This window comes from Vipera ursinii (assembly GCF_947247035.1).
Source record: "Vipera ursinii genome assembly, chromosome: 1".
NCBI lineage: Eukaryota > Metazoa > Chordata > Lepidosauria > Squamata > Viperidae > Vipera > Vipera ursinii.
In genome coordinates this window covers 274,261,887-274,274,286 of record NC_139512.1, presented here as the reverse complement: position 1 = coordinate 274,274,286, position 12,400 = coordinate 274,261,887, and the positions used below count along the sequence as shown (strand labels likewise).

Here is a 12,400-nt window from a genome sequence, read left to right as displayed (position 1 = left end):
TTTTTCTATTATGTGTTCAGTTATAGAAAATCTGTAGGATTCTATTGTATTTTAGCAATATAGTGTGAATGTTACTGTAATCAACAATGATTTCTCAACAATAATCAGTGTTTTTCAAATACCTAGGTGCATCTGAGTACTATTAAGAAAAAACAGAATTATTAATTATTGTACAGTTATGTATGTAATTGTGTCTCTAATGATAAGTTCCCTGGATTTCCATGCGTCATTTGAAATTATATTTCAACGTATATGTATATGTCCTAAATACATGAGAGCCACAACTCATGTTTCCTAGATGCATATATTGTGTATGTTTTCTTAAATGTATTTTCTATTCAAATTATACTGTTTGCCTATGAAAGTATTGGAGGGATCCTTTTCTGTAATATAATATTTGATGCAAGTGCATAATCACATAAATTTTATGCCGAAGTGACTATATGCTGTATGCATCAAAACAAAAGCAGTGGGTGCACTATGGAGAAAAAAAAATCCAAAATTCATATTAATTTTCCCCTTTGGCAATTTTCCTTCCTCCCATTTGATTCCCTTTCTCCACCCTCTATACACTTGCACTATGTATAGTATATGTCAGTTTCTCTTTTTGAATTATTCATATTTGCTTTGAGAGTTTTTTTCCTAAATAGTTTTGTATATCTGAAACGTTCTGCTGGTGTTTACTGTTTGCTGAGTATGGAAAGTATTGTTTTGAGCACAAAAACATTTATTTTCAGATAGCATTGCCAACATAGAATAGGAGAAAGAAGGTTTGGCTATTATTATGGCCAATTCTACAATTAATTGTAAAAATGTCCAAATTAACCTGGAAAGCAAGTCAGGTAGAACAGAGCAAACTCACAAAATATTAATAGAATACAGTGGAATAGGAGAAATCTATTTATAATTAGATAGAATTTTTTTATCACTGTCAGATAATTGGAAAATAATATAGAGACAGCACAGTTAATTGGTTGAATATATAAGTGTATTGCGTTTCAAACTGTTTAAATCGTAAGTCCTATGTATTTAGCACTGAATATTTTTAGAACTTTAATATGTTTTCTGAATACAGATTGAGAAGACATTGGGTGCGGTTGGAGATTGTGTTCAATACACCGAAGAGGTGAAAGGCACATTAGAAGAACTGATCACAAACTCAAAAGAAGCTCAGACAGAAGTTGAAAAAATCTTAGATGTTGATAATTTGTTACAGGCCCAGCAAATCTTTCTCTATCATCAGGTACAACTACCCACACATGTGCCTTTTTGTTATTCCTTTTCTCTTCCTACTCTATTCTTGTGATTATTCTTCTAATAAGAAATGTCACTTCTTTTCACAATTTATACAGGGAAAATTAGGGACTGCCATCATCTTGGCAAACTGTACGATAATAGTGTTTGTGATAGCATATTTCTCAGACCATACTTAATATAATACAGTGGCATTGGATTGCTTTAAAGTATTTTTTTTTCACAAGGTTTTCCCTGACATTTCTATGGCAACAATTTAACACCTGCTAGACTGGTCTTGAGGAAGGAAACAGGAACTGTAAGAGAGTAAAATGCTCCTGGAGTGGAGAGCAGGAAAGGAGAATGGGGTCTCTGGTTTAAGCTATCAGTAGTCACACATAAGGGACGCGGTGGCTCAGTGGGTTAGGACGCTGAGCTTGTCGATCAGAAGGTCGGCAGTTTGGCGGGTCGAATCCCGAGTGCCACATAACAGAGTGAGCGCCTGTTACTCGTCCCAGCTTCTGTCAACCTAGCAGTTCGAAAGCATGTAAAAAATGCAAGTAGAAAAATAGGGACCACTACGGTGGGAAGGTAACAGCGTTCCGTGCGCCTTTGGTGTCTAGTCATGCCGGCCACATGACCACAGAGACGTCCTCGGACAAGCGCTGGCTCTTCGGCTTTAAAACAGAGATGAGCACCGGCCCCTAGAGTTGGAAACAACTAGCACACATGTGCGGGGGAACATTTACCTTTACCTTTAGTCACACAAAGACAAGGTATGGGAAGAGAAGTTCTTCAACAGGCAGAAGATGTTTATGACTTCTGTCCTTTATGCTCTTCCAGCCCTGCTCCCTATATCAGAAACCGTGTGGCCTGGCTTCTGAGTCTTAAAATATTGCCTGCTAAATGTCAGATTGGTTAACTGGTTGATTTATGCAAAAGTCATGACTGCCACCTGCTCTTTGAGCAGGAGTCACGAGGACTCTTAGATTGTGCACTAGGTCTGTTCAGGACTCATGGAAAATTAAAGATGAAGAATCTCCAGATCCTTCAAGGCTTTGAAGCTGTGCACTTAACCATTTTTCAACATTTTTCATCTTTTCAAAGGAAAGATTAGAGACTGGGGAGAAGTTAGCTAATACTTTTGGATCCAAGATGGACCATTGTCTCCTTCAAGGCAAATGAAACCAACCCTTTCCACACACACACACACACACTCAAAAAAAAAAAAAAACCCACTGCTTGAGCCCAACTAGATGTCATCTCCTAAGACATCTTAACCAACCAGAAGGGACATGAATCTAAAACATAGGTGGAAGAACACACCGCACCAAGGACCATGTTTAATTTCTCAGGATCAACTTGTTAAAGCTCTTCCTAGATAACTAGAGAAGATTGCATTCCAGTCATTTTGGTAGTATCTGGCTGGCTGTAGTGCACCTCTGAGCAGATCCAAAGGATTTTATTAAATAGATGCCTAAAACAACAATGTCTCCTGGGCCTCACCTTACAAGGAAGGGATCTGGTCATTTGACAAGGGGCTGCTGGATGTTTTACTGCCAGATGTAATAACCGCACAGAAATAAGCCTTATTACACCAGTTAAATCCTAAGAAAGGCTCAGTCAGATTTGCTTTTGTATTCCTTCATGGCAATTTAATATCAGATGTCAAATGTGATCTTTTTTTTAAAGAAATGGAGCATTTTACCAGTCTGTGTTCTAGATGTGTAATTTCGAAAAGTTTTGAAAATTATAGACGAACTAGACCTTTCTGATGTTTTAATAAATGAGCAGAGATCATTTAATGCTTGTTTCCTAAAACACATTTGTATACGCTTACGATGCAGTTATTTCTGCATTAAGAAAATGCATCTTTATTGACTAGAATATTTTTAAAAATTTGTTTTTAGCAAAAGTCAAAGAGGCTTCATGCAAAAAGGCAAGATGTACAACAACAAATTGTCCACAGCAAAGAGCTACAAATTGAGGGTGGTTTGTCTCCTGCTGTGCAAGAAGATTTATGGAAGTTGGAGAGTACATTAGAAAGCATGCAGCAATCTATGGAACAACGTGGAGATCAATTGCAGGTACATATTCTACTTGTAACTCTGTAGAGAAATAAAGAAATATTGCTTTACTTAATTGCTTTATATTTAACATGAGCTGTTTTCTGGCAAGCTTTTTTCAGGCTTAGCTCAGGTTTTAAATGCAAGATTCTGGCCAATCTTGTGACAGGATGAGGTCAAATTATAGTACATGGTTGGTATCCCAAATGGAAACTACCAGGTTATAGCTGTAGGCTAGAGTAGGAAAAAAATGATCCCCCTCTAGTAATGCTATTTTAGTATTCCTGCCAAGAGACATGCATGGTTGTGTCCATGTAACCACCAAGAATTGTCTGACTCCAGGTCATCTTTTCTTTTTACTCTGTGAAATTGTTAATTTTTCATAATACGATTATGAAGTTCAAGTATTAGGTTAATCTAGAATTTAACTATACAATTGGGTATCACCAGACATAGTGAATGGTCCTCAACTTTAAGATATTGAAGGAGGCATAGACAAATTCATGGAAACTAGGCCTATTCATGACTAGATTTTAAAAAGTAATTTTCTGAAACCCACAATAAGTTAAAAACTTAAATAAATGCTATTGCACACATGCACACATAAATCTCTAGAAGTATTGAGATAAAATGAAATTAACAAGATAGTGTAAACATTTAAACAGGGAATTGGCACACTTAAAGCAGCACAATTATTCTAAAAGTGCTGATGTTATTTTCTGCATGCAAAAATAAAAGTGGAATTCTCATAGGATTCATTAGCTACTGTGAGAAAGAATGTTGGACAAAATGTACCTTTGAACTATTCAAATAAGGAAAGGCAGATGTTTAAAAGAGGAGAATCACACATGGCTCTTGCACAGTTATTTTATTCTTAAGGCTTAGGAATAATCTAAACATATTAGTAATAAATCATTTATCAGACAGTTTTTGAATAGAGTTTAATAATTAAACTTTAGGAGCTATTTTACAATGGTTGTTTGAACTGTAAGTAGTATATAGTATTTGCATATAAAACCTAGCTAAGGTGTAACACCAAGCAAACTTGGCTAATTTGACAAAGGCTTTTGGTGTCATATCTTATTTATTTAATTATTTATTTATTTAATTAGATTTTTATACCGCCCTATTCCTGAAGGACTCAGGGCGGTTTACAGGGCAGCATAAAATACAATATAAAGATAATATAAAATTAAAATAGATTAAATTAATTAAGCCCAACAATTAAAACAATATATAAAAAGCTAAAACCCTTTCAGTCCAGGCCTGATAGATCGAAAAACCAGGCTTACAGGTCCCGGCGAAATGAACGCAGATCAGGGGCGGTCTGAAGTTCCACAGGTAAATCATTCCAAAGGGCAGGCGTGCCCACAGAGAATGCCCTCCCTCTGGGGATCACCCGCCGGCACTCTTTAACCGGCGGCACCCTGTGGGAGCGCACAGGACGATGGGAAGTTGATACCGGCAGCAGGTGTTCCTTTAGATAATCCGGACCCAAGCCATTTAGAGCTTTATAGGTCATTACCAGCATCTTGATACTACATGGGACAACCAGGGAATACCAGTACTACTAGCAGACTGAAAAGCTATTGGGAAAAATTATATTGGATGAGTGGAATGGCAAAGCCACTTATCACCTAGATCAGGGGTGTCATACTCACAATGTCATGTGACGTGTCAGGATTTTTTTTCCCATTACTGGCAATGGGGTGGGCGCGGTTTCAGCATGATGCCTCCGGCCTACAGGCTGGCAGTTTGACACCCCTGATTTAGATAATTACAAGGATTTATTGTTAGGAATTCACATACAATTGTCATCTCAGTACAGAAGACTCTTTGCTGTCATGCCCTGCACTCTGAGTTCCTAATCTTTGCTCATAGAACACAAAAGTCTTGGATCTAGCAAGGATTTTCATTTGTGTACTTAATATTTTAGATTTTGAACATGATAATGTAAATTCAGGTAAATAGGTTTAATATAGCCTATTTTTTGAGCCAGAAAAAACCATTATTCATGCATGTTAATTATGAACATTAATTTCCTGTCCTTCTTTTATTGCTCTGTCACTTTGTCTATTTCCTTTCTTGTAGTTCACAATACACACATGGGAACAGTTTGAAAGAGACAAAGAAACAATTGTCAAGTATTTGAGTCATGCAAGCTCTGCCCTTGAACGCATCTTAAGTTTTAGCAGCTTGGAGAGTTTGTCATCAGAATTAGAAAAGACAAAAGTATGTGTCCTGAGGACTTTTACTGTTTTAACTGGTATTATATTAGGTTCTTGTGTATTTCTTTTTGTTAAAAGAATGTGTATTTTATTAGTGACTCCTTGTCTTGAATGAAGGTCAAGCAGGTAAGACACTAACTTTAAAATGAATATATACCTAAACATTATTAAGATAATTGGTTTTTAAAGCTATGCATTCTTTCCCTTTACGTTTTGCATCTATTGTCAATTATTTCTATAAGTCATCCAGAATTATGTTGAGTTGCAAAGCCATATAAATGCTGTAAATAAATTAATAAAGGAAGACTCAATCTGGGCCAACCAGAACACAGTATCAATAGATTCCCAGATTGAAAAGGTGCGTATTTTCTTTTTCCCGAAAATGATATGCAAATTCCATGATCCTTTCCTTTATGTGGTTCAAGTTAACCTGGCTCTAATACAGGGGTGTCAAACTGCTGGGCCGTGGGCTGAATGTGTCATGCCGAAACCACGCCCACCCCATTGCCGGCAGTGGAAAAAAAGTCACGAGACGTCATGTGACATTGCGAGTTTGACACCCCTGCTAATAGCAGTACAAATATAAAACATTAGTAGAGAATTGTTACAGTCATGCTGGGAATGGTTCCAGTCCTAAGAAAACTGAAACAAAGAAATTCTGTATTATTTAGCAAAACTGTCTTTAAGTTACATATAGTGAGGATTTTCCCTTTTTAAATCAGATATTCTTGAACTGGTAATTTTTTTTAAAAAACTACTTTGGTATTCCATGTTTACAAGAACATAGAGCAAATTCCAATAATAACAATAATCCGTAATAAACATCTGGACCACCACTTGAACACCATTGACATTGACATTGATAAAATGTCAATCAATTGCAAAATGCAGCTTTACTCAGAACAGCTTACATCTAGCGATGCTACATTTAATACCATCGAAGAACAATTTCTGCCTATCCCAGGTCTTTGGGAAGGACTTGATAGATGAGCAAAAATGCCAGTCCCAATCTAAACATCTGGCTGGCTGTGTGATCAATGATAATAATAACAACTACCACTTGTTGGCAAAATATTACTGAGAATGATGTTTAAGTCTCCTCCTTTTCACAGGAACTTTCCAAGCAGACCGTAGCCATGGCCATGGAAGCAGAGAATCTGGTCAAGAAATCTTTTGCCATACAGCTGGGTCATAGGAGCAAAGAGAGCCTTCAGCAGCAAGCAAAGTCAATTCAGGAACAAGTTAAAAAAGTAGAAGCTACACTTGAAGAAGAGTATGTCCTTAAGTAGTCATAATATTTGTTTCCTGACAGAAGGAATGTATCTTATTTGCCTTATATTAGTGCAGTGTTGAGTCTTAAAGACTTTGTAAAACTCTGTCGTAAAATAATAACTTATCTATCAGCAATGACTGTGGTGTCATTCCAAGTGTGGTGGAAGATCTGAGAGAGAAAGAAAGAAAGCATCAACACTTTCCCTAATTGGAAAAACTATATCCTTGGTCCTTTAAGTGTCCTTATTATTGCTGTGTGAAGGAACCATTGTGAATCAAATTTTATGCACTTAGCCTGACTCTTGTCAATGAGAGAAATACTTTGAACTGGCTACAGAACTAAAGTCATAATAATGCACTTCAATATTCAGCACAGGGACAAAAACAGAAACTGATTTGATAGAGGTTAGCGTAGATAAATAATGTCATTTCCTAAAGTGCCTTGGGGCATTTAGAAAAATCTACTAATCGGTCTACTTTTTAAAATATTATTTTTTCTTTACAGTTCAGCTGAGTGCGTGAGAACATAAACTGTGCCTTTCTCTCCCTGAAATGTGCCCTATTCCTTTTTCTCATGCTATTACAATTGACAGATAAAATGCCTATCTTATTTCTTTGTATCCTTGTATTTATTCACCAGGCTCTATGAGTGTTAGAATCTGGAGATTAGAAAGGATTACAGTCAGAGCTATAACATGGAAAGAAAAAAATATAGCAAGAGTGAATTTAATGCTTTATACTTTGTTTCATCTTTGCCAGAACTTTAGGCGACAGGGCAATATTATTCCCATTTTACAAATAGGTTCATGAGGCTGATTGAATAGTTTGTCCAAAATTGCTTGATACCTGAGCAGGATATTTTGGATATATTTCTAACATTTCATATTCTAGACCAGACATGTCAAACACAAGGCCCGGGGGCCAGATCTGGCCCGCGAAGTGGTTTCATGTGGCCCGCAAAGCCATCCTGGAAACAGTGAGGGAATGGCCCCCACTGCCTTGGCTGGCAGTTTGACACCCCTGATTTAGATAATTACAAGGATTTATCGTTAGGAATTCACATACAATTGTCATCTCAGTACAGAAGACTCTTTGCTGTCATGCCCTGCACTCTGAGTTCCTAATCTTTGCTCATAGAACACAAAAGTCTTGGATCTAGCAAGGATTTTCATTTGTGTACTTAATATTTTAGATTTTGAACATGATAATGTAAATTCAGGTAAATAGGTTTAATATAGCCTATTTTTTTGAGCCAGAAAAAACCATTATTCATGCATGTTAATTATGAACATTAATTTCCTGTCCTTCTTTTATTGCTCTGTCACTTTGTCTATTTCCTTTCTTGTAGTTCACAATACACACATGGGAACAGTTTGAAAGAGACAAAGAAACAATTGTCTATGAGTGTTAGAATCTGGAGATTAGAAAGGATTACAGTCAGAGCTATAACATGGAAAGAAAAAAATATAGCAAGAGTGAATTTAATGCTTTATACTTTGTTTCATCTTTGCCAGAACTTTAGGCAACAGGGCAATATTATTCCCATTTTACAAATAGGTTCATGAGGCTGATTGAATAGTTTGTCCAAAATTGCTTGATACCTGAGCAGGATATTTTGGATATATTTCTAACATTTCATATTCTAGACCAGACATGTCAAACACAAGGCCCGGGGGCCAGATCTGGCCCGCGAAGTGGTTTCATGTGGCCCGCAAAGCCATCCTGGAAACAGTGAGGGAATGGCCCCCACTGCCTTGGCCCTGGCTCAGAGACCCTCCTTCTGCCAGAGACCCTCAGATCTGTCCCACTCCTGCCCAGGCCCCCATAGGCACCCTTGATGCAAATGATGTAGAGCTGGCCACACCCACCCAGTAGGCCATACACACTCTAGCCACACCCACCCAGTAGGCCATGCCCACCCTGGCCATACCCACCTGGCCCCTTGAGGGCAACCGCAATGCTGATGCGGCCCTCAATGAAATTGAGTTTGACACCCCTGTTCTAGACCACAAAAACTCTTAGCATTTGCCAGTGAGTTATTTGCAAACCCACCCATCCCCCACATTCATTTTTATTATTTATATTCTTGTACATTCCCTTTTTTCCTTTAAGGCCCCAAAACAATTGAGTTTATCACATTCAAGGTTGTTAACGTGTTAGAGAGGAGTTACACTTTAACATAATTGTTCCCCTCCCTAGTAGTTTTATATGATTTTTTTCCTTGTACATTTCTTCATCATTGCTCTGCCCTTTTTAAATTATTCTAAAAAGAATAATTGTTTTCCATGAATCCTAGTCTTGCTTTGTAGATTATTTGGAACTTATTTCTCCTTTATCACAAATGAGCAAAGAAAGGCATTGCTTCTACTGCCTCTGAACTGCATTATATGACATTTATTTTTTCCCCCTTTTCATTCTAAAATACTTAAATAGGTGGATGGGTCATGGCCCTTTTTAGTACAAGTTTAGGACAGGTACTTAGTTACACATGATATAGCTAGCTGAAACTAGATGGTTGTTATTTTAACAAAATATGCATGCATATCTACCTGGCTGGTTAAATATTTTGGATGTGAGTTAGCACAAATGTATGGTTTAGTTGTATAATTCTATAGTTTCTAATGAATTTGCATACTGTGTAGATTGCATAAAGAAATGCCCAACTTTAGTGAAGGCAACTATCTTCTTTATTGGGGTGATAGCAATTGTACCATAAATCATACAGAAAGACATATTTATTCTTTTGGTATTTCAGTCATTTTCATTCACACCATGTAATGTATTGGGAAGCATTCTTGTTTTCCTCTAATGTACTTATGGTATAAGCACAATATGTGAGGTCGATCATAATATAATAGTTTGTTCAAAACAGATCAAGTGGAAGGAAATGTTAATATTTTAACGAGAAGCGCAAGTGAAGGGTTTGTTAGGAATTTAAGAAATAAAGATCAGCATTGGCTGAGCTTCAGCAGCTCTCAATTAATAATTTACAGTTACTGCAATCTGATTAGATGTTCCATAAAAACTTTCAAGATTTCCCTAAAGTTTAAAATTAACAAATACTTGCATTTTGGGAAACAAGATTTCAGGGGTGGAAATATTAGGAAGACAAATAGCTTCAAGGAAACCTAAGTGCAAAACTGTACATATAGGTAAACACACTGCAGTTTTTCACCTATAGTACAAAAATATTGGCTGTAGTCACACATTGCAATTAAAGCAAGATGTTTTAAACTATAACTTATTTTGCGAGTGTTAATATTGAGGCATTATGGATAGAGTCATGAATCAGGATGAGCCAAAAATAAACAGTTATGGCTAACTTTTAAGTATACCTACACTATAAAGTTAATATCTGCTTTGGATATTACAATAATCAGTTTGCACATCAGTCCAATAAACAAATAAGAATATTCTATGCAGAATTATATAAATATATTCAGAATCTTCAGCAGTAATTCTCTGTTTTCTCCTGGTTTCATGATAACTGAGACATATAGGTCAGTATCAAAACTTCAGCTCACTTTAATGGTTAAGTTTTCACTTGTATTACACTACATTTAAAACAGTAACAATCTTTGATTAAAAATAAGCTATTGAAAAACAACCCATGTGGTAGCTGCTAAGCGGTTAATTTCCACGCTGCTCTAAAAATACACCTTTGAAAATAATATCTCAGAAGATGATTTGCTGCTTTGCACACTAGTTTTGTTCTTTTCAGAAAATGGGAGGGGATATCACTTCCTACACTCTGGGAGTGATTAAGACCAGGTTCCTTGGATGCTATAATTTTAAATTTAGAAACAGGCATTTTGTGGTTTGGTTTTTAAAATGACATGATGTTATGTAAGAATTTCTTTAAATTGGACATGTAAGTGAACAGGCATAGTTACACAGTAGTAGAGTGTTAATTTTTTTTCACTAAATATGGTTGATTTTAGTATTAAAACCATGGAAATGGTGAAAGACAAGTGGGATCAGTTTGGGAAAAAATTTGAAGCATTGTCCCTCTGGATCAATGAAAAAGAAAAAGCGCTGGATGCCTTGGAAATACCATCATCTTCCCTGGATGTGCAAATCAACCAAATTAAGGTGATTGGTTCACATTTTATTTAGCATTAAATATTGTTTTATTTTATTTTTTGCCCTCCACTAGTAATCTGCAGAGCAGAGGAGTAGGCTTTTAACAGCATACTTTGACATAAAAATACTAAGGCAGAAGGTTTTATAGGAGTTTAAAATAAAATACACATATTTAAAGTTTTAAATTAAATGGAAAAAAACTTTGGTATATGTGAAAAGTTCAGTGGATTGTTTTTGGGTGATGCTCTTTACGTGCAAAATATCTTCCTGGGTATATTTTCACAAAATGTAGAATGATTTCTATTGTAATCTGTATTGCAGTTACAGTATTTTATTCCAACATGTTAGATAAATTGTGTATAATTTTGTGTACTTTCTCAAGTAATGCTGAAATAATAAAGGAATGCCTGGATTCAGTATTGGTAACTAAACCTTTTTTTACATACTCTGAGTTCTTCATATTATATACTAGATTTTATTTTTCCTCTGGAGTGTTACTAAACATTACAACTACAAGTATAGTTAATCAGAATTCCCAGAATGTAAATTTCACATACAGGATTATTTTTTTTATAGTTTTATGATTAAAAATACATACACATATATTTTTCTAGAACTTCTTTATAACTTCCCTGTCAAACTGCTAGAACTTCTTAAAGTAAAAATACCGTTAGTCCACTTGTAGAGAAAAAGATCTAGATTTTATTATTTTTTAATTGATTGTTGTGATGAGAATGGACACTGACATATAGCAGTGGAAGTCATCACCTGTAGTGGTACATGGTATGTTGGATATGCCTGCCAACCTTATGCCCCTTGAAGTACAGATGGAAGAATTGACTATTTGGCTTAATTATCTGAGGTTCAGCATGGTGTCCTTTATCACAACATGTGTTGTACTACAGTATTACTAATATTGAATGATTCCTGTAATATGTATAATAAGATGCTTGCCTTTGCAGTAAGAATAAGGTAGTGCTCAGTCAATAGCTATAATCAAAACTTGCAACTCTACCACCAAGCCAACTAACAACCTCACTTCTGCTGCTGTCATTAAGGGAGACATCATGTGACTGTGACTTGTGATTTTACGCTGGTTTCTCCAGTGACTTTGCTTGTCAGAAACCAGCTGTGAAGCTTGCAAATGACAAGCACATGACTGGGGGAATGTGGTTGTAAGTATGAGAGCTGCTCATAAAATTACTTTTTCAGCTCCTTCGTAACTCTGAGAAGTTGCTCCATAGGGTAGTCTATCAGAGGGCTGCATATATTTCATTTTAATACACAGTGTTGATTTACATAATAATAACCAAGCAAACACTTTTATCTGGCCTGATCAAGGCCTTCTTACACTAGTTAGGGTCATAATTTTGAGTGAAAACGTTATAACACTGATTATAAATTGCATAGGGGGGAGGCAGTTAGCAATTTAGGAGTGTTGGTAGAACAACACTTCTTTCAGGTGGGTGGGGACATAATTACTATCATCATTTATTCATATTTTTTAATGTGACAATA

At 36.1% G+C, this 12,400-nt stretch overlaps 1 protein-coding gene across 1 annotated transcript in view; it reads left to right on the top strand.

Annotated features, from left to right (window-relative positions):
• The window catches only part of SYNE1 (spectrin repeat containing nuclear envelope protein 1), a gene marked incomplete at its 5' end in the record, with an annotated part of 320,362 nt that overhangs the window by 89,458 nt on the left and 218,504 nt on the right, over positions 1–12,400 (top strand). The window contains 5 exons of the mRNA XM_083348719.1: positions 1,076–1,243; positions 3,144–3,320; positions 5,391–5,531; positions 6,640–6,800; positions 10,741–10,891. Coding sequence (XP_083204845.1) covers positions 1,076–1,243; positions 3,144–3,320; positions 5,391–5,531; positions 6,640–6,800; positions 10,741–10,891 — 798 coding nt within the window. The remainder of the gene's footprint in view (positions 1–1,075; positions 1,244–3,143; positions 3,321–5,390; positions 5,532–6,639; positions 6,801–10,740; positions 10,892–12,400) is intronic.